Consider the following 23,757-nt stretch of genomic DNA (forward strand, 5'->3'; position numbering starts at 1 on the left):
TTTGCCTTTCTCATTAGCTCATCCCCCACAAATATTACCTTTTGTATAATTTACCCCTCCTGCTAGATTGTAAGCTTTCAAGAGCAAGGCCCTTGAAATTGTATTGCAACTGTACTGTCTCTCTCCATTTTGTGAAACATGTGTAAACTGTTGGTGCTTTATAAATCTTTATTATTAATAATAATAATAATATTATAAAGTGTTAAAGGCTCAATCCGCCTACAATGTTCCATGGTCATAAAATGCTACAGGGATTTATGTACACCCAAGCCTGGTATTGAAGATATGGAAGAACCCCAGTAATATAAATCAAACTGACTTTAAAAATTTCCCTTGGGACTCCCAAACATCCCATTGAAGTTGCTAGCAATGCCCTCCTCAATCTGTGAATTTTGTATCAAGTTGGGACTTTGATCGAAACCCAAAGTAATAAGAAATAAGACATATGTTCATATAAATATGTTATAATCTGGTCAAGGCAATCTAGGGCTTTCTTGAATAATAAAATAAATGTGTATTGATCAATATTACTTATCAGCATTTTTAAAGTTGTCCTACTATCTGAAAACTTCATGAAAGCAATGAGATTATGAAATTGTTTACACAAAATTTGTCACAGGACTCTTTAGTGGACGTGACTACATTGTATATACAGTTACCTGGCAGTGAAACTTAACCTGGATCAGCCACTGATAAAACTATTCTGTAGCAAGCACGCAATCCAAGAGTCAGAGAATGTCAGCTTCCATCACTTCTCACACAGATATTTTATTACTGACGGACTCCATGTCAACCCTAACTGCATTATATTTACAGTTGTGTTCTGAAGCCCTGTGTATCATTAACTGACATGTTTTTTTCTTTTAGGAGGTACTTTATTATCCTTCATCTTAGTACTCCTAATCTCTTTCAACTCATTCCTGATTCCAAGAGGTTGGAAGAGGTTAAAACACACTGACAATGACAGAGTGTTGTCACCCTATATAGCTAGGGTCCTGGAATAAGGTAGAGACACCATATATTATTTTATTAGAAGCTGCAGATTTAAAGTGTTGAAATTATTATTTATGAAATTACATTAACGTGATAACGATTATATAATATTTTAGTGATTGGGTATGCATCTACTTCAGGTAATATTCACCCAAGCTTGTTTTATCTTTATCTGACTATAGAATCTAGTATAGGCATTTTATAGTAGTGGATTTTCAGTTCAAATGATTTTACTACAAAGTAATTTGAGGATAAAAATGTGCTGAGGCTGAAGGTTTACACAATAAGGAGATACTTACTTTTTTCAGGGGAAAGATGAGATTTGGATTGTCCCCTCACCAGCCTGCAAGTCGACCCATCTCCAGCACACACTCCACAATTGTCTTCTTTGGCGTTGCTCCCAAGCTGCCGATCACAGCCCACGGCCTGCCAACATCAACAGCAAAGTTAGAAGGAGGGCAGACCTGTAGTACACATGCTCAGGTTTCTGGAATTTTATTTATTATGTTATGCTTTTCACTTTATGAGCTGGCTTGATTCTGTCAGAGCAGACATTGTTTCTCGGTTGATGTTAGACACATCCTGTGGCACAGTATCAGTTCTACTATGTTAATAAAGTAGACTGCTTATCAGTTGATAGAATGCAAGCCCAAAGGAAAACAGAGAAGTCTACAATTACAGTACTGTCTCATCAGAATTGCTGTTTCATTGTGAACGAAAATGGGGAGTTCTTGTTTTATGGATGTTTTTATACTCATTTCCACTCAAAGTCCCCACTGTGCACTTTTTTTTTACTTATGACTTCATTGCATTTATTCAGCAAGATCTGTACATTTATACCATGTATCTTTAAAGGCGAACTCCACCAAAAACATATATTCCAGGTTTGTATAGTTGCTGGTGATTTCTGCCATCAGATCCCATTTCTGCCTTGTGCCTTAGCCACTAAGCATATGATAGTGTCAAAGTCCACCATTGGATTTGCAATAATGAAGACTGAACAAATGACTGGGGATTCCAGCTGTGAAAGAGGCACACTTCATAGCTTTGTGGGAAACAGTGCAGACAAAAACTAGCAGTGAAAACTCTCCATTCAATTCACTGAGGCTAGGTTCAGATCTGAGCGATACCCGGATATGCATCCCGGGGCCGCGCAAACGTGTACACAGTGGGTAATTGGGGGCATCTGTTTAGGCTTTTTCTTTTTGTTTTTTTAAATATCTCTACAGGTTGAACGCGATGGACATGTGTCTTTTTTCAACCTGACTAACTATGTAACTATGCAGCCCCATTGATTTCAGCATGGCAATGGCTAAAAAAAGGTACAAGTACCTTTTTTGCGACACATGGCACGTGGCTTTTTTAGTGTTCGATTGCACGGGTGGATTTGCGGGGGGGGGGGGTAAACCACGCAATCCGCCCGGTGGGACTGGGGTGCCATTAGACTCCGTGACCGCGCGGCAATTCGTGTGGTTTCGTGCGCGATTGCCGCGCGGACGCGGATCACACAGGTGTGAACCTAGCCTCAGAGAAATAAAAGATAGGTAATCAGCTGAATACAAACAAGTTGCACATAAGCCAATCAGTGTAAGGAAAATTTTCTTGAGGCATCAATGTGTGAAGGGCCCTATCAGCCCTGGGCTGGTGTTCTCAGTGTACAAACAGCCTTCCTTTTCATTTTGAAAATGTTCTGGCATTAAGCTTTAAAAACAGAATAAGAATTTTGTGACAAAAATATGTTTTCCAAAATTGTTTTTATACTACCCAGAAAACTGCACCTCTTTAGCCATTCTTTCTTCTATTAGGCCACACCCATATTTTTGCAGTGGTATACTTTGTTTGCTGCTTGTTATGCCACTTTCCCATTTCACAAAGTTAACACACAGAGGTATGCTATAGTATTTTTTTAATTTTTAGACATGCAAGTAAGTGTTATTATATTTAAAGTGTATGGCAAGACAAAATAATACATTAAAACAGTTGCAAGACATCCTTGCAATACATTCACTTTTCCCCAATGTTTTATTCCTTTAAATACACTGCAAGTGCACAAAAATACCTGCTGATCTGCCAGAAGTGCACTTGGCTCCAAATTTTCTGTTCTGGGCTGACATCACGCAGCATTTGTGTGTACTGAGTGGTGCCAGCCCTGCTCACTTGTCTTTTGCTAAACTACTCAACCACTCCCACTTTTAGATCTCTGCTATATAGAGGCTAATTATTAGGGATGCACAGATACCGATTTTTCGGTACGGAGTACAAGTACCGATATATTTTTTTCGGTACTTGCCGATACTGAATCCTGAAACCGGAAGTCCCATTAAGGAAGCCAAGTGGAGTGTAATGACTTGCCACCTGGCTTCCTGATTAGCCAGGAAGCTGGGCGGCGTGTAAAGACTCGCCACCCGGCTTCCCGATTAGCAGGGAAGCCGTCTCCATGCTTCTCGTAACTAGGTGTGCATGTGCTCCACAAGAATGCACACAACCATGCAGGGAAAAAACTTATTTGCTCGTTAATGGCACGTTTGGGGTGCCATTACCTAGTAATGGCAAAGCAACCGTGTTATGCATTTGTGCACGTATCCTTAATGCACACTGAAGCGTGCACGTTTGTGTACATTTGATGCATGTTCACAATACTCCCTGGTGTGAACAGGACCTTTCGGTCAGAAAACTGGCTATTAACTGCTCCAACAAATCCAGTGTGCTCTCAAATGACTAAACCATTTAAAGTATCAAAAAGATACAGTTCAAAAAGAGAAAAGGGTTTTTTTTACCTGCTGAAGCAAGATAAACTCACCTAAGTCCCCAATCCAGGTGAAAAAGAAAGAATGAAAGAAATGGCAACAGTAACCCGGAGATGGGCTTTAACCTAACCTGAGAAGAGTGAGATAACCTTATTTGATATGACCACCTAAGCAATCTGTATGCCTTTAACCGTGATGTCTTACAAAGTATCTGAGCAACAGGGAAACAATTTGCATGAGATGCCCATGACATCCAAATCTGTGCTGACTTTTTACATTTTTTGCAGTTCTAGAAAACAGAGCAGTCGCAGAGGGAAATTAAAGGGTCATTTTAATAACTAAGTTACAAAATTACTTGTGCAACAATTCCCTATCTTATATATGGTAGTTTGGTGAAAGCGGAGTTTTCCTTAAATATTTGTGAAAACCACCACACCATTAGGCACAGAGAATGGCCTGCATCAACCTGGAATATTAGAAACTTCACTGCTGTAGCGCCAAGATCAAGCACCTAGAGAAATTTCTGCACTGCTTTAAGTTACATATAAATATTTTGATATACAATCTTAAAGTAAGCTTTGACACATTCCATGCATTAAGATCTGACTTAAAAGGTCCCAGCAGGATTTGTTTAATACAGTGATTTCCATTACATACACATATTACTATTATTATTTTTATTATTATGTCTGGCGCTGTCTCGTTTGACCTACTTAAAAGTCAGCAAATCCGTACCACTTAGAAGCTGCTTTTCATTTGTCCATAGTTGTGTAAAAGAAAAAAATCATATCTTGGAATGACATAAACCATGTCGGGGCAGCAATCATTTAACTGGGTTCTGCAACCTCCATCTGAATACTGCAGGCGTTTGGACAGTTTTTGCATTTTCTATTTAAGATTTAGTACAGGGAATCAAGACACGGATACTGTCTGAACTACACCAAGGGATCTAAACTTTATTTTAACTCTAGGGCTGGAAATATGAGTGACAGCCAGCTTCAACAGCCAGTGTTCACTCTGGATTAATTACTAGAGTCCTGACTATACTGCATATTAACTATTGTATTTTTCATTAATGTAGGAACTGCTGTGAACATAGGCATGTGACCAATATATAAACTGTGAACTGTTTATTAGCTTTTTATATTACTTTTACAAAGTACAAAGTACTGACTCCAAGCCATTGTTTTACAAATGTGTGCAAAAATCTTTTATCTGATCAGGGTCAGAAGTGCCAATTATCTTGGAATAGACGTGCAGTACACAGCGGAGCCAAATGCATTTGGGCAAGAAAACTAGCAATGGCAGTCCAGGTTTTCTTTCCAGCAAAAACCCAGACCATCACTCAGTCCACTTATGTATTGATTTGCAGATAATTAAATGCATTAAACAAAGCAACAGGAACAGGTGGGAGAACCAAAACTGAGAGCCTCTTGGTCACAACTGCATAACACACTGTTATCCATCCCTACATACTGTTGCTTGTAAAACATTTAATAGTATGTATTTCTGGGCAATTCTCTGTGTTGCTGGGGTTCCCTTTTAATAGAGGAGAAAAAATGGCTACTTGCCAAAACATGTCAAACGGGCAGTTATATTAATTGGTAGTGGTGCTCCAAATTTGTGGCTGCTAATATACCGTAGGCTGCCTGAGATCCATCACAGCCAAAATAGCAGGTTTTGAATGATTGCTGTCCAGTATTTATATGACTATGTACATGACTATAAATAGCATCTCCAACTGCAGAAAATACATAAAATGACTGTACATCCCCTTGAGTGTAAAGGTGAAACCTTTGGTTACGAGGAGGAAGCCTAATACAGTACACTAGTGTCTCTCAACCGCCAGGCAACGGCCCAATGTTGGGCTGCTGCTTCCCTCTAGCCTGGCTGACAACTGTCACAGTGTTCTCTGAGTCTTTGCAGAGCCACTGGTTATTGTTTCTGTGTTCCGCACTGACTGCTTTCCCCCCTGCCAGGCTTGATAGCTACAGCTGTCACAGTCTCTGCAGAGACGGCCCTGTTTGTTTACAATGTGTGCCTGCCAATGTTTGCCCGCCAGGCTGTTAAACAGAGCAGGACACTGTTTGAGATGAGTCAGTGTTGGCACACAAATAATTGCCACCAGCTCTGCAAAGACTCAGAGTCAAGTGAGTGGAACACCATTCTCTCCACTACTCCTCACGGGCAGTCTGCAGAAAAGCAGGACAGCAGCAGGCAAGAGAGAAGCAGGCAAGTTATAACTTCTGTAGATTCACATAAAAGCAAATACAGGAGTATGGGCATGCATTGTAAATACGCCTGTAGTTGCTCTGCCTGGGAGCCCCTGCTTCTGCGTTATTGTGTCCATAGGACTGTATGGACACAATATACTGTACGCAGGTATAAGTATGTAAACACAAGTACCAGCATTCACATGTCGAAGCTATGAACCTAAGTTTCTGAATGCAAAACTTTTGAGTTTAATAACCAATGCCCATACACACGTGCGTTTAAATCTGGCACACACGTATACCACATATTCTGTCCATACAATCCTATGGACACAAAAGCTTAGCAACTGGAGCTCCCAGAACCCGAAGTGCAGACCTGTATTTGCACCTTTTCATTCACACCATATGCATTGGGCATAGACAAGGCAATTTGCCTTATGTCCTATTGTTTCACTGTGTTGTTGTGCGCTGTAAAAAGTAGGACAGGTTGCATTTGTACACAGCGTGTTGCAACACATTACAATATAATGAACTTTGGTGCATAGAGATAAATAAATTACATTTTGTGCAAATAATAATAATAAGTAAAAGGAAACAATGCAATACATTGTAACAATGCGTTGCACTGTCCCTATGGCATTCTCTTTCTGCCTAATGTTTAATAGCTGGCGGATGCCAAAAGAAAATTGTCTTGTTCACACCATATTAGTTAAGCTGTGTTTATTTGTACAGGTCAATGCAGGTTCAACGCAAGGCCAAAAATAAAACAATTGTTTTCTATATCCCCTGTTCATGTTCACACTACTACAATGAGTTGAGGTGGGTTGTGATGCTTTGCCCTGGTCCCCCTAAGGTTAAGAACCACTGTAATAGACATATCCCAATGTTTACTCATTAAATGACCAGTCCTCCCAAGAGTTTTAGATGGAGCTTGGTGACGTAGTTTAATCACTGATTTCAGCAAGAAGATCTCCCTGCCACTGATTCTGGTTCTTTTTATCTGGGAGTTTCTGCCCACTTTTTTGTGTTCCATTTAAACTAAGGGGGTTATTCACTATGGAGTCAAAAGGACACAGCCGTAGCTTCGGCTGATCCTTCGGCTCCCTTCGGCCGCCTCTGCCCTTCGTTTCTGTCGAACTGAAGGGCTGCTGTATGGGCTATTCACAATAGCCAGCACAGCAGCCGAAGACAGCCAAGCAGCTCAGCCGAGCCAAAGGCATATGCTTAACATTTTTTAGAACCTGTGTGGTTGTATACAATGTTTACGCTAGATATACTGCATATATAACAACCCCATGCATTCTCATATGCTTTAAGTATAAGATCTTTGCTTTAGACATTAATAAGTTATATCAGAATGAAGTAATGTTCAATAAAATCCCATCTATGCAGTCCAAAAAAAATTCTCTAAGCAAATGAATAGTGCAATAAGTGTCTATCTTAGCACCGAAATTTCAGGTTGAAGTCAGTTTCAAACATTATAACATTTACAGTTCCCATCTTACCCATTGTCTGCCAGGAAATTTTCTCCCTCCTTCTAAGGATGCTACTACCCAGCTGGACTTGAACAAGTGTAGTTTTTTTTCCCTAATAATAATGGAATGAATGCCGGCCCATGCTATATCAAGTGCCAATTTTAAAGTTGTTGTAAAATGAGAGTTATGAATGAACCAGCATTCCTAGGTTAAGTCCAGGGAGACCATATTTTCCAGAACTTTGCAGGGCAGTTCCTGTTAAGGTAGGTTAATTTGTATAGCAGCAGTGTTTTTTAGTTAAGTTTCTCCTGCCAGCGGTTGTAGATGACAGCTAGATCTATTGGGTAGGTATTTTATTTGTAATGGGGGATACACATTAAAATGTAATCTAATTCCAAAACTTTTTAACAGTTTTCTAAGTGGTAGAACTGCTATCAGGTTTTGATTGAGCCCCATTAGAGAGATTCACCCTCTCTTTTTGTCCCGGTGACTATTGTTACTAGAAATGAAATTCAGGGAAATCCAAAATTTCACAAGAACAAGAATAGAAGGTACATCTTCCAAATGAGAATTGTCCAAGAGGAGTTTTCACACACTTTGTAGGGATTTACACACTTCCTGTGGTGCCTATAAGACAGGAAGTATAGGTAATGGGTTGAAATGGCAAAGAAAACTGACAGGGGTTTTGGACACTCCCAAATTTATCTAAAACCCCAAAAAATGGTTTGGGATTAAGATACACTTAAAGGTTTGTTATTTTTTTTAATTATATTGTATTCATGCTACAATTGAAGGTAAATTATATGTAAAAGTTATGATTTGTAATTTACAATATAAAGTAAATGCAAGTCAAATCTTAAATCTTATAATAATCATAAACAAAAAGGCGATCACCACATATAGTATTCCATACTCATTACCTATTTACTAGTCATTTCTAGAGGATATATTTTAAAAGAAGTGATCGTGACATTCATTATTATTGGAGACAGACAAATCTTCATGGTGCATGTGTTTTAAATTACAGGGAATAATTAACCACCTGTGAATGTTTTGTGAATGTGACATTCACTGCTTTATACATATGCCCCCTAGGTATTGGAACAATGTCACCAAGTGATTAATTTGATTCATAAAAAGAAATGAATGAAATAATAATGCAGTAATGGGCATTGATTTATCCTCAGCTTTATCTGCAATTTATTAACTCTAATGTACAATATTTAATCAGATTTTTTTATTATATTGTGTTTGTATGTGCCAATAGTGACTTTTATGTATGTCTGTGGAAAATATAGTTTTGATGAACAGTTGCAGGAGTATCATGGGACTTATAGGTTCTCTGCTTTCAGATAATATATAGCTTTACAGACTTTATTGAACTTTTAAATCTGTACTATACATGAGAAAAATGTAAAAATATGTTTGGCCATCTGATGTGTACAATGTGAGCCAGCATATGAATACACTTAAAAGGAACTACAATATAACTGAAAAGCAGCTGAAACGGGTGTCAATTATGTCATGTTTATGGGCACTTTAACAGTGCAAATCTACTGAAACCCAACTGTAAACACTTTCACATAGATATCCATTTCTCTATAGTGTCCTAACACCCTACATACATCACCCAGTACACTCATACTACCACATGCTAAACAATATTCCAACAAAAAGTAACAGACTGATGGGGGAATGTACAACTAATTTATTCACATGCATTTTGTTCTGCGTATTTAAAGAAAAAACCACAGCATCGCCCAACAGTCAATACACATATAGTTCTTATGTAATTTGATGGCACAATGGTGTTTAAAGCATATGCAAAACATATGTATTTATTCCTATAAAGACCCTGTAAGTACAGAAACATACCTTATGATCTGCCAGAAATGCACTTAGCTCTTACTTTTCTATTGTGAGCTGACAACACACAGCATTTTTGTAGACTGAGTGGTGTCAGACCTGCCCAGTTTGTTACGCTCAACTGCTCAATGACCCCCACTTTCTTCATCTCCAAATCAGGCACTTGACTTGCAGTCATACGATAACAACTAGGAGGGCTCATAGACTCTTTGAGCAAATACAGACAGAGTGCAGGACAGTTGTTTTTGCACTTATAAAACAAATATAACAAAATCATTTCAATAGTATGTTAGAGCAAAAGGTAGCAAATAAGGGAAGGGCACTGTCAGGGTTTACATACACTTTAATTCTACACTATGAGGTTAGTTATTAAAGGAAATTAGGCTCTTAACTGTGAAAGGGAATTGTTCCTTAGCTTAGTAAATGTGGTGAAAGGTCACTTTCCAAAAATCATGGGCAAGGAAAAAAGGTAATTTTGCTAGCAGATGATTGGATAGTAGAAGTCAGAAGAGCTTCAACCTATTCACTAAGCTAACGCAAAGTTTTCTTGCAAAGTGAACGGCCTAGTTGCCTTTACTATATCGACCCGAATGGCTTACTTGGCCTATAGATGTCAAAGATTGCATAAAAAAACACCCAAGAATAGCTGTCCACAGATTTTGATCTTTCATATTAACAACTATACATTAACAACTGATTAAACTGAGGGTGCGTAATGTGAAAACCACACCAACTATACCCAACAATCTTGTATGCATCTGAGGCATGGCATCCATAGAGTATGCAACCATGTCATATAACTGCAGAAATTATGCAGCACATGAAAATACTGTAGGCTGTGCGCTGCATGGGCTCGATTACACATCCCCCTAGTATTGCCTGGCTATTATACTATGGCATTGATGATTATTCTATTTCGTTTATATTACGGAATACATGTTAACATTTGGCTAATGAGACAAACACAATTATGGAGCTGTAAAAAAGAAGTTAGACAGAAAAATAAAACATTTTTAGTAAAAGAAAGTGTGCACAGCAAGGCACACAGTTAAATCAGATGTTTTTGACTTATTGTATATGCTTTCCTACAATAAAACAGGTATTTCACCAGTACGTCTCTGTAATTTCAGATGCTGTTTCATTGGCCCGCATGCTCCAGCTAAAAATATACTGCTTAAAAGATTCCCTTTCATCTGAGAATGTGAAAGACTTCTGTTTACTCTTGATGAAAGAATGGAATCTGATGTGAGGAGCAGCCAGGGTTTTTCTTTTCCTTCAGAAAGAATACCATTTTAGAGATGTTGTAGGTATAAGACTTAGGTCACACTAAAGCATTTCACACCAGCGGCCCTGTCAGGCGAAACAATGTCTTTCCCCAAATTGCTCCATTTCTGGCAGGAAAATTGTTTGCCACCAACTTATACAATGAGATGGTCCAGTGGCCCTGTGATTTTCAAGCTGTGACCTTCAATGAATAACTGCCTTGAACTCCCCTTATGTCACTCTGCGATTAAAGTGCACCTGTCATCCACACAATAGAAGCACACATTTTAACTGTTCGGTATCAAAGGGCCAGGTTTGCTGAGCCAGACTTTTACTGGAGGGCGGTTTGGTCATAGTCTACCATAAATAAAGCCATAGACAGGCTTTATATCTGTCACCTAGTTCATCTGATCAAATCTGACAACCTTCCCGCAAAGTCCTGCACCCTTCCTTCCAAGGAACTGGTTAGGGAGAGGAGTTGGTCACAACTCAGGGATGGGTTAATGCATAGCACTTCTATCAAAAGGGAGTGCATAGAAGTGCCCATTCTTACATATGCGCTCCTCTGTAATCTAGAGTAATATCACTGAAAATATAGCCTATTTATTCACTACATTTTGTGTTACCTCACTGTCATTAGTCTGTATCAAAGAGGAATACCCTGGGTCAACAATGGGTCAGGTGTATTTACTCTCACAAAAACAGAACAAGGTCTCCATGTCACATAAAAGCCATTGCCACAGGGCATGGTGGAAGGACACCTAAGGGAAATTTGTAGTGAGCTGTAGTGTTTTTTTATTTTGTCTTATTCTGCGTTTATCATTGTGCAACAACGCTGTAGAGCACTGCCTTGGCATCCAACCAGTGGCTTGCCAAGAGCTCTGGTTGATAAGGCATCTACATTAGGAATATAGAAAGTGTGTCATGGCAAGCATTTTGCGGGCAGTACAATAAGCAAAGTAAGATTTAAGTAACTTAAAAAAGTGACTTTAAAAATAATCAAGCTTTAAAAATATCAAAAAAATAGATAAACCCAAGTAATACAACAGGCTAAGTGAACACAAGTGGATTGGGGAATGCAAACCAGTTATCTTAACTGCCCAGAAAAAAGGTCAGAAAATCAGATAAAGATTTAAATGTAATCTGCCCTTGTTTAACCACCTGCTGTCCCGACGTTGTAATTAAACAGCCGGACAGCGGCTTCTTGAGAGGCGTCTTTAGATGTCCCATCCCGTCCCGCTTGTGCCCGCCGCTAGGCGGCACGCACGAGCGGGAAATCGGCTTTGAATGTAAACAGCCAGCAATGGCTGTTTACATACAAGCGTTCGGGCATCTGTAGAGACGCCCGATCGTGCGGGTGTGCGGCCCCTCCGCCGCAGCCGCTGCTGCCGATCCCGAGCTCCGCTGTGCCCGGTGTGAGCTTGGGACCGGCACAGCAGCTCTGCGGCCTGAGATAAAACAGAGCTCAGTACATGAGCTCTGTTTGATCTCCTCCTCCTCTTTGGAATGCAGGCAGTGATGTGTATTACATCACTGCCTGCATTCAATGTCACTCTCCGGTACAGAAACCGGAGAGAAGCTGGTGAAGCAGGTCTCTGCTTCATCAGCTTCTCTGGGGGTCCCAAGGTGACATTAGGGGCCTTGAAGACCCCTGATGTCTCCATAAAGAGGACCTGTCACTGCAAATTGGCTATCACATAGGGAGCTTGCTTGCTCCCTATGTGATAGCAATAAAGTTCAGTGAAAAAAAAAGGTTTAAAAAAATTAAAGTTACAAAAAAAAAAAAATTAAAAATCACATATCAAAGCAATAAAAAAATAAAGATTTAAAAATTAAAGTCCCCCACCCCCACATGCACACACAAACATGCGTTAAATCCGCCTACATGCGAAAACGACAATTACATCCATTGCGCCGCACATGTTACATATCGCCGTGATTGTCGGAGTGAGAGCAATAATTCTAGGGCCATCAATCACTGATAACACTAAACTGATGAAATAACGGTTTTTTTTTCAAAATTTTCCGTACTTTTTTCATTATATAGTTTAAAAAAAAGTAGTGGTGATTAAATACCACCAAAAGAAAGCTTTATCTGTCCCCAAAAAAATGGTATAAAATTAATTTCAGCACATCGTTGCATGACGGAATAAATGTCAGTCAAAGTACTGCAGCGCTGAACACTGAAAATTGGCCTGGACAGGAAGGGGGTATAAACACCGTGGTCAGCAAGTGGTTAAAGACTGTTATAATAATTTGGGAATGAAGGGAGTCACCCACACACCCACCCAGAGGTAGAGTTGGGACAGGTGGTATCAGGGTGACAAGCTATTTGCCAAAATCTCCTGCAAAAACTGTTTCTGAAGTCATGTGATACGACTTAGCGTTTTAATTGTTCCATATCCTCACAAACATTAGTTTGTTTAACCTAACATCTGTAAAGGGTTATGCTGGCCCAAAACTATTTATAATTTGAATTACTCTTGCTTGTGTCTCAATTTAGGGAACCTATATTCATTCTGTCCTTCAACATAAATGAATGTGTTAGAATCTGGCTGTTTGCATGCTAGTGGCAACACAGTGATTACATTGCCTGACAAGGAAACATAAATCCGTTTACACATTTTCAATATGAAGGAATGTGGACCTGTAATGTTCAGAGGGAATTATGGTTTTCATAAAAAGCTGCCTACGCACTGACACTGTCATCGGTTCTTTTTGACAATCAACCAGAGAAATAAATTGTATAGGATAACTCATACATGCAGGGTGATTCATTACTTATTTTACGAAGTATACTAAGAAATGAGAAAAAAATGGCAGAATGAGGAAATAACAAAGTGCAAGTAAGTGTAAGTGCAAAAAGTAGTGTATGTAATTACATGAAATAAACACTAAGTAAATATCTGTTTTACTTTAACTTAAGTGTATAGGTTTCTTCATATAAAAAAAAGCTAAAACATATATTAATACCATTAGGAAGCACTCCAAATAAAATGATAAAGTGCCTCATAAGGAAAGTGAAAAATAGGGCATTGCTTGGTGTCAGGAAAGAAACTGTTCTAAATCTTTATTAACTATATATACAATTTGTACCTTTAGTACTAAATTGTTAGTTTTGAAACAACTCTGTAAAAAAACTACTTTGGGCAAATATACAAAAGTCCATTATGGATTCCCTCAAAAGCCATTAAACAGGTTTCAGTTCAGCTTGTATAAATACCTATAATCTGCCCTTATACTCAATAGCCGTATGCCTGGTAAAAGCCAAATCAGAGTTGCAGTGGAGACTTTGCTCTCATAGACCCAAGCTGTCCCTCATTTGGAGGCCCAGTCGCACTTTTATACCTCACTCCTCCACAGTTGTCCCTCTTTTGGGTCTTATGTATTGATCTAACAAATGTCTGTAATAGTACTGTTAAACAGTCAAATGGTTCTTTACACTTTGTATTTTGTTGTGTTTTGCATGTTTAACACTAGTATATGCTTTATATGGTTTTTTTTGCCTTCCTCTGGATCAACAGTGGGTGATTGGGGGTATAGCATTCTGTTTAGGCTTTTCTTCTTCTTTTTTTTTTTCCTTTCATATCTCTATAGGTTGAACTTGATGGACATGTGTCTTTTTTCAACCTAACTAACTATGTAACTATGTATACATATAAAGTAGTGATTTTGTCCATAACACCTGCTTCAATAGTTATTCAATACACAAACAAATTGGGATTTGGTTGCAATGGATGATATCAAAGGATGACAAAATGAAAGGGGTGTAACAAGAGAGTGTTTGTATGTTGCAAACAATTATAATAGTCTGCAATGCCGCTAGACACCATTAAAGGGAGACTCACTCAAAATCTGGCTGGCTAGATATGGACAGGCAGATGTGAATCTTGCATACGATCAGGTGCACTTTAAGGGTTGTGCAGCAAGGCAATTCTCACACGCTCCTGAGATACCTCAAGCTATCCTGCACACTTTCACTTTTTCCACTGCCCACACACACTCGCTTGAATTATAAAGAACACAAAGGTCCAGTCACACAATGCAGTCTCACACAGATTCGCGGGGAACTTACAACTTAGCATTCAGACACTAGTAATATAATGCAACTATATCTATATTGAGTTATAATTACTTATCTTAATACACAGAAGGTAATTTATTAATTTTTATATTTAATATCCCGAGGCAGGGAGTGCATATCAATATATAAGTAAGAATGACAAAATACAGGAAAGAAAATGGCTTTCACTAATATTGATTATTTGCTATAAAATAAAAAATAAAAAAAAACAGACATAAGCTTTACCGTTTGGACAGTATCATTTTTTTTCCTGTTGGTGGGAGCACACCGGGGAAATCCAGTAACTGCCATGTTTTTAAACATGTTCTGGATGAAGTACCATGTTCATTTTCATGCTGCTTAAAGTGGACCTTTACCCTCTTTGACTAAAAAAATTACATCAGCATCTGCGTGCTGATATGAAATCATCTTACATTCATTAAACAAAATATATTTTTTATTTTACTTACAATTTCTTTTTTTCTACTTCCTGGTCCACTTTGGCACAAATGATGTCATTGTGCCCAAACGTTGCATCCTGGGAAGGTTACATCAGCATTGCATTGTTGGGAAATTGAAATCTTAGGGGAAAGGCATTTTCCTCCCCTGTGATGATGTGCATGGTCACATGTCCTAGTCACATGTGCCAGAGTTCCAGGAAGTAAAGGGAGATGTATTATTCTGCCCTTAGTAAAAATGGCCACTGTGAGAAAAATGGAGAGGAAAAGAAAAACAAGGTATGCAAAGCCTGCAAGTATCTAAAAGTATTTTTTTGTAGATTGCCATTACTAAATATTTGTAAAGGTGCCTTTGTTGTTATTTTGAAGATATGGGTAAAGTTGCTCTTAATATAATAGAGGAAAGATGTGAAAACAACTCTTCCCCTTTGGCCAATCCCTTTTGGAGGGGGTAACTCATCTGGTGCAAGGAGAATTATTGTCTTTTGGAGTGGTCATAAGTTAAATGGACCAGCCAGTTCTGATGGCCGGGTCAGTGTCTGGATTTCTAACACCAGCGCATCATCCCAATTGTCCAAATATGTCTTCATTGCCACAGACAGGGTCCATATAATCATACAGTGGGTCCCTAGGTCATTCTATAAGGCCAGGACACACCATTTGTATCCACATATAGTGCATAGTGTGTACTATCAGAAGGAATAACTCTCATCTCCCTATGACTAATATTTCAGATTGTAGGAGAGATGAAACATATGATCTAAGAAAATTAGTGGTGACAGCAGATGAAGTAAGCCTCCGTTATGAGATGGCCTCTCCGCCTGCAAATTTTGCAGTTACCAGAACTGGGGGATTCCTTTTATTGCTTGTGAGGCGATAGTTGTCCTCCCTTATCTGCAGCCAGAGCCGGTGCTACCGTACAGGCAGCACAAGCGGCCGCTTGAGGGCGCTAGCGGGGGAGGGCGGAAAAATACCTGCTCACCCAGCTCCCTCCGCTGTCAGCTCTCTCCGGAGCTGCGATATTTACATATGAATGGACAGCAGCTTATTGATATGCAAATTAACACAGCCCATTCATGTGCTAATATCTCGGCCGCCAAAGTGCAGTGTTTTTCCTGCACTGTCCCGGCCGACAGTGCAGGACATAGCTAAACAAAGATAATGAATAGATCATACAATTTTTGTTGGTGGAGTAGTGTGTTTTATTGAGAGTTAATAAATACTTGTGTTAAGTTTATACATTATTTAACAATAAAATATATCAGATGAGAAGTCAATTTTAAGTGTTTTAGTTAGAGTTGCTCTATAAAAAGCTAAAGAAATAATATTATTGTGGATTATTAAAAGTGAGTGGATCCAAATGTGAACATATACAGGAAATGAAATGGAATGTATCACTGAATAAAATTAGGGATATACATTGTCCTTACTTATACCTTATTTTGGTAGAAGAATGTGAATAAAAATGGGCACTTATGTGACCTTACTTTGCAAAGTGCCTTTACATTTCTCAAGAACGGCCTAGTTTTTAACAATGTCAACTTGTGTTTTATGTACAAAAAACAGAACAGTCTGTAGCTCTTAGAAATTAAGTGATTATTTTGCTAAGAATACTTTTCAAACCAAAGAGGCAATACTGGTGCACTGCAGAAAATTCTTCTTAAGTGGCAGGAAGTGCCCCATATTACAAAGGTGGACTAGTGCTGACCTTCAGCTAGAACCACATAATCTGAGTTTATCTGACCCATATTCTAATTACACTTTGTCTGTTTAGTCTGCATCCCAAATCAGCCTCTATACACAATGTATGACACTTGTATTTTCTATTTTCCTCAAGCATACAGTAAGATCTTGAGTTTGCAATTATTGCACGGTTCACATGTGTTTATTATGGCCAGTCTGCAATGATGAAATCAGATGGTTGAGTGCATTACATCCCCCTAAAAGACCTGATGAGATTATAGCTTGGTTTTTGTGCATATACAAGGATTTAAAATAATGAATGTTCCAGATGAAGATGACTATAGCTTAGTCAGTCAAGTTCACAGTGATGGTTGTGTGATTATAAAGTTCAACAGCACAATAATTGAGGTCAGCAATGACAGCCCTGATTACCGGACTCCCATAGATGAGGGTCTTCTCCTAAGGTGGTTTGATTACATTGACTGGTTGTTTCTACTGTAGATGGTGTTTGGATGGATTCTGAGGTCACTTATTTCAAGTTTTTGAAAGTGCTGCCATACATCTCTACATACCATTATAAACCATTTATTGAAGCAGGATTCTAGTTTTAGCATTTTTTTTTTCCAAAATATTTTATTTGACACAAACAGAGTCACAATGTGACCAAATGAATACAGTACAATATACACAGTTATGTCTGTCTTTTTTTTAATCCCCTGCCATACAATGGTGGCATTTTTAAAACAATTAATTCCCTATGGCTGATTCCAATGTTGTGCCTGAGACTGCTTTTCTGTACTACAGGGTACCCGGACAAATGCAGGCTTCTTTTTCATAGGGCATCTTAAAGCTTGGTGCAGTAAATTTCAGGCTACACAGGATACTATTCTATACTATATCAATAATTATCCACAAAGAAAGCTATCCACTACTATTCTTGTATTTTATATTTATTTTTTTATTGACAGAATATGTTTAAATAAAGAAGAGACATTGTACAGATTTTCTCTCTGGGTGGCGGCTGGTGCTTTTCCGTTTAAAACTATCACCGTAAAGATCTTTTGGCAGTATCTTTCCCTCACTACTCATAATAGTTAGCAGCATTACAAGAAGTGTAATCAGTCAATCTCCGAAAGAATGTCATAAGATTCTACTTTTATCACTCATATACAATTTAAATTAGTAGTTTCTTTGTACAGAGCTTTCCTAAATAGAGTCAGCCTTTTATTAAATCTTCTTACATTATCCAAAAACTAGCCTACCATGCAATAGAACATGTACAGTAAGAATATAAAATCAGCTACTCTGCTTGGTTAATTTAGTTTCTGTTTTTGGGTTTTCGTATTGTTCCTTGATTGTACTTCTTAGCCCTGGTACTTGGGGGCCAAATAAACATGCACACTGGTTTTTATCTTTAAAGTATATCTAAAGCCAAAACTGTATCCATATTAGATAGAATAGGAAAGGGTTAAAATCCTGTTTTTTTGCCATCTGTGTCTCATTAGGGAGATTTTCCTTCATTTCCTGTCCTGTAAACTCAACAGGAAGTGAGATGATATATCTCCAATCTGATGGTGAGAGAAATAAATGTCCCCAATGGAAGTTTTATCCACAATTCCTATTCAATTCAGATGGTAACTCAACATTTTGGTTTTATCCTCACTCTCATTCTTGGTGACATTGGTGACTAAGACAATTACCAGGGGCAGTGATAGAACCGGCCAGGGGTTCTAACCCCTCACCATTCTATCCAAATCTAAAAAATGCCTTTGGTTATATTTTAACTGACTATTTTGTAAGTTTTCCTTTACTTTGCTTTTTTGTAAGTTTTCCTTAAACTGACTATTTTGGTTTTCCTTTACTTTGTGTTTAACAAATAAGAAAATGCATGTGCACATTTATTTAGATGGATCTACATTTATTTTTCTCAGTTTTAACTGGACCACGGCATCATTTCCTGTATTTATCACAAATGTGTTTTGCACTGTACAGCCAAACCTTTATGGGCACCTGATCTCCAATATATGGCTAGAAGTATATGCACACCTCTCAAATTAAAGCATTTCATGAATTTCCATTGAAGTGTACTATTAATGCTACAACATAAAAAAGACACTTAAGATAGTTGTGAGCTTCCAACCTTATGACACAAGTTTGGGAAAGGCTATTTACTGTCCCAGCATGCCTGTGCCTCTGTCTACAAAGTCAGGTCCATAAAGACATGGTTTGACAAGTTTGGTGTGGAGACCCTTGCATGGCTCATACAAACACCCGATGTCAACCCTACTAAACAGCTTTGAGATGAACTGTGACACCAATTGCAGCCCGGGTCTTCTTGTTGTTAAATGTACACAAATTCTCACACACATTGCAAGGGTGAGCAAACTCCATATCAATGTCAATGGTTTTTGAGTGGGATATCCAACAAACCCATATAAGTGTGATAGTCAGGTGTACAGAAACCTTTGGCCTTATTGTATAGTTTGAGAGCATACTAGATTGTTATATATTGCAAAGATCACTCCCGGGTCATAACAAATACAGTCAACTAGAAGGTGACTAGAAGACAGGAACAAAACATTCATGTGAAAAGAGAAAGAGGTTAAACAAAAGGTTTGATTTACTAAAGGCAAATTAACTGCTCATTTTTTCAACAGAATTTTGCCTTAGCTTAGTGAATGTGCTGCAAATTCACTGCAAAGAATACCCATTTACGTGCAAGGAAAAAAAAACATATTTTTGCTTGCACATGATTGAATGATGGAAGCCAGCAGAGCTTCAGCTCTTCCACTAAACTAAGAGAAAAATGCCCTTGCAAAGTGAACAGCCTTTAGTAAATCAACCCCAATGCATCAATTCAACCCGAGCCAGTGAGACAGTGAAATATTGCACTGATGCTGTTAGGCAGTGTGAGGGGAATCTGGCTAACTGATTTGCAAAGAATCAGGATTGCTGCCACATTGGGTTCTGAACCACCGGCGCAGGGCCTGATATACTAAAGTATGCAATAGCCTGCAATGCTGTAAATGGAGGTGAAGTGAACCATTCAATTATCCAATAATATGCAGGAGAAAGGAGAAAAAAAGCAAACACAGGTATTCTTTACTTTACCTTGCTTTACAGTTTAGTAAATCAGGCCCATCATCACACTGCAGAATAGGCACATATAATAGATGTAATAATCCTTATGTGTTCATTCCTAAAGGATGATGTAATCCCACAGGTGACATGTCCTCTTTAAAGTAAAATAATCATTACAATAAGGTAACAGCTGGCTTGACATCCAGTATTTCACTTCAGTCACAACTTGCTGGAGCCTTCTCAGTAACTGCTACAAATCTCACCCAGCACTTGTGGACTCCTGAGCTTGATTATATCTCAGTTATTCCTGTGCTACATAGACATGCTAACCAGTTTCATCAGCAACAGTTCCTATAAATGTCATCAGTCACCAAAATCTAGTTTATTTTGCTTTTCTAGTAAAATTTTAAGTATGGAAGATTTTAGAAATTGTGATACATCTACTTTAATGACTCTCGGTGTTTTGTTAAGTGCACAATCTGGACACACTTCAGCTATCTTAAGGGGTTGCTGAGATAGCAATCTACAGCAAGTATTAGATTCAAGTTGATCGAGCGCAAAAATATAAGAGCAATGAATGAGACTTGAAGCTCTAAAGTTCTAGATGTATGAAGTGAGAATATCCATGTTTATAGGAGCAATTAAAAGGCTTTTAGCCTCGGGGAAGATGGACTTTACATCATCTGCTGAAGAGTGGAAGTGAAGACAAAACACCTACTAATAACAGTGCTAAATATTTCAGAAAGTAATGAAATATAAACATTTTTCGAAAACTACTCTTTTGAGATAGAAGACTTGGCTCCAATACTGAATAGTGGTTGAAATGTCCATATGCTTGTACTGGCCAGGGGCCACGAATAATAACACAGTAAATAAGAAAAAGAATGTGCTCTTTTTTTCACTTACAGAATGAAGGAGCCAAGTGCTTAATTACAACTTTCTGGAAACAATTTCAATTGGCACCTCAGCAGCAATTCAAGCAACGGATGGATGTACTGTTATAAATACATTGAGGCTTATCTAATGACACTATGTTGAGAATTGGTGTCATGTAACCGAGATTAGTCCACCTTACAGACTTTTAGCCCCAGGTATGTTCTAACTAATCACAGATAATTGTCTAAATGGATGTTGTGGGCTCAGCTGTGTTAAAGGTTTAGGCTGGTCATAGACGGCACTGTTTTTCACTAATAACGGTTTTTGTATTTCAATTTTGTATACTCCTTGTGTAAGGACCAGCGGAGTTACCACTGTGTCACCCAGTGCACGCGTCATTACGTATACACGTAATGACGTTACATGCACTTAACTGCTTGTGGCCATATTGGTGATGGTCGCCGTCAAAGAGAGGAGGGACATGCATCTAGTGGGATAAGGTATGCCGCCAGGTCACCTTTTCTCTTGTGCAACTTTTCAGAGGGGGTGACACAAAAATGACTGTCATTCTGGTGTCACCCCCTCTGATGCTGTTATCCAGTGCGGGCTGCACCCCCCTTGTGGCAGCACTGGTAAGGACCCTGTTTTTCAACCCCTATTGATTTATATTTATGAGTCTAATTCAAAAAATTTACACAATAACAGTATTGTTCGTAAAGGCACAAGCAAGTACCCAATATATTTTGTTTTAACTAATCCAACAAAGGTCTGATGAACTGGTACGCTTTTTTCTTTTGTAATGACTGCAAACAACCAATAAACTGACAAATATGAAGTAAATTCTTTTTTTATATTAGATGGCAAATCATCCTGTGCAGACCATTGTTATGAGAGATGTCATTGATTTAAACGACAGCACAGAGTGGTGGGTAGTGGAACTGCTCTGACATACAGCATGTCAGACCTGCTACATCACTAGCACATATGTTAAAAATGACAAATTTCAGGAAAATGGTTTAATTTTCTTACAAAAATAATTTGTCTCTTTGTGTGTCATATTGCTCTTTACAATCACCTACAACGTGCTCATTTAGTGAAATCTTTATTGGATCAGACCATACATTTTTTTGCCATCTATGCCCAGAGCCAGTAGATACACAATTATTTAATGGATGTGGTGAACTAGCGGTACTAAAATGCAACCAGGAGATTAGCCTTTCTCCCAAGACTGAATGTTGGGAAACTCTATAATTCCCTAAGATACTGTGTATAGTTTCGGATAGAGTAAGGAATGGTTAGTACTAGGGATGCACCGATACCACTTTTTTAAGGCCGAGTACGGATACTTTTTTTCAAGTACTCACCGATAACAATTACCGATACTTTTTCTTAAAGGGACAGGTCACATTTTTTCTAAAGCAATACATAATCATGATTTTAGGTCAGTTTCTTAATAATACCCTTTTTTTTGGGTTTGGTTTTATTCTGCTGTATATATCCCAATTGGGAGATTTCAATTCACTTCCTGTTGCTGATACATAACAGGTAGTGACACTATAAAGTGAGGGGTAACTCTCCTACAACAGCAGTCAATGAAACAGGTGCCACCATTGTAACATTTCTCCTCACCTACTCTATCACTTTTTCTCCTGTTAACACTAGTTACCAGGCCAAATGGGGAGGGTGAATCACAGACCGCAATACAAATCTAATACATGTTTTTACGTTTATTTAACAATCAATCAGTGAGAAAACAATGCCCCCTATTACTTTGGAGCTGACCACCACTAGGAGGTAATATGAGGTATTATTCTCCCACTGACCACCAATGTAATAGGTGGTATTATTTCCCCACTTGCCAACAATGTAAAAGGGGGTATTCTGCCTCCATTAATATAAGGGAACATTATGTCACTAATTGACCACTAATCTAAGGGGGCATTATTCTTCCTACCAACCTCCAATGTAAAGAAAATTCTGCCTCTAACTGACTACCAACATAAGGGGCATTTCTATTCCGAAAGACCGCCAATGTAATGGGACATTAACACAGACCACCAATGTAATTGAACCATTTAAACTGACCACCAATGAAATGGGGCATTAACACTAACTCGCAAAGTAAAAGGGACCTATCTAGTGGACTCTGGATATAACTACTGAGTATATTACCCAAAGCCAGTGCAACAGAATGAGCTTACAGATGATCCTATGAGTGAAGAATCTGTAAGTTTAGGCTGTTGTACCACCAAAGCTTCAGCTAAAATTCATACATTTACAATAACCACTATTGAAATAGGGACATAGACCATGATCACCAATATAATTCAGGCATTGACATTGACAACCAATTTAAAGATAACACCAACACTGCCCACAAATGTAACAAGGACATTGACACTGATCACCAGTGTAATGCAGGCATTGACAAGAACTACACATGTAGATTTTGTTTAGTTCCGTATGGATATTTGTACGAATTTCGTTATATTTGGACATTTGAATGCATCAGAATTTTCTGAATTTGAATGCGCCTGAATGTGATTGAATCTGAATGCCCATTTAACAAAATTCGGATCCATCTGAATTTCATTCAAAACGAAACTAAATCAGACATGTGACTGTTCCCTGGCCAGTCAGATTTTTTTTTTGGCTGTTGGTGGTTACATTACAAGCAAGGTCATGTGACTTTATTACAAAACGTAAATTTGGATCGCTCCAAAATGAAACTTCGGATAGAACTGATATCCTAATAACGAACTGAATTGAATTTTGCATCCGAAATCAGAAAAAAAATTAATGAAATTGTTTACAAAGACTGTATTCCCGGAGAAAAAAACATCTCCTTTATTTCTATGTGGCTCTTCAAAAATGTATAATGAATATTTAATATGACTTTGTATTTTTTTTAATGCTACAAGTAATTTAAAACTAACTTTTAATAAAAAAAAGTTCAAGTGTATCTAGATATCTTAACACTGAACTTGTAATGACTGGTCTCCTGAGAACAAAATAATTTCTTGCTGTTGATTTTTCCAA

The 23,757-nt window shown here is 38.3% G+C and overlaps 1 protein-coding gene across 1 annotated transcript in view; it reads right to left on the minus strand.

The window, feature by feature from the left end:
- ADAMTSL3 (ADAMTS like 3) overlaps nucleotides 1-23,757 on the minus strand; it is a 272,367-nt gene that overhangs the window by 107,839 nt on the left and 140,771 nt on the right. Inside the window, exon 6 of the mRNA XM_018576681.1 lies at nucleotides 1,293-1,419. Coding sequence (XP_018432183.1) covers nucleotides 1,293-1,419 — 127 coding nt within the window. The remainder of the gene's footprint in view (nucleotides 1-1,292; nucleotides 1,420-23,757) is intronic.

This window comes from Nanorana parkeri, unplaced genomic scaffold (assembly GCF_000935625.1).
Source record: "Nanorana parkeri isolate BGI_ZX_2015 unplaced genomic scaffold, ASM93562v1 scaffold74, whole genome shotgun sequence".
NCBI lineage: Eukaryota > Metazoa > Chordata > Amphibia > Anura > Dicroglossidae > Nanorana > Nanorana parkeri.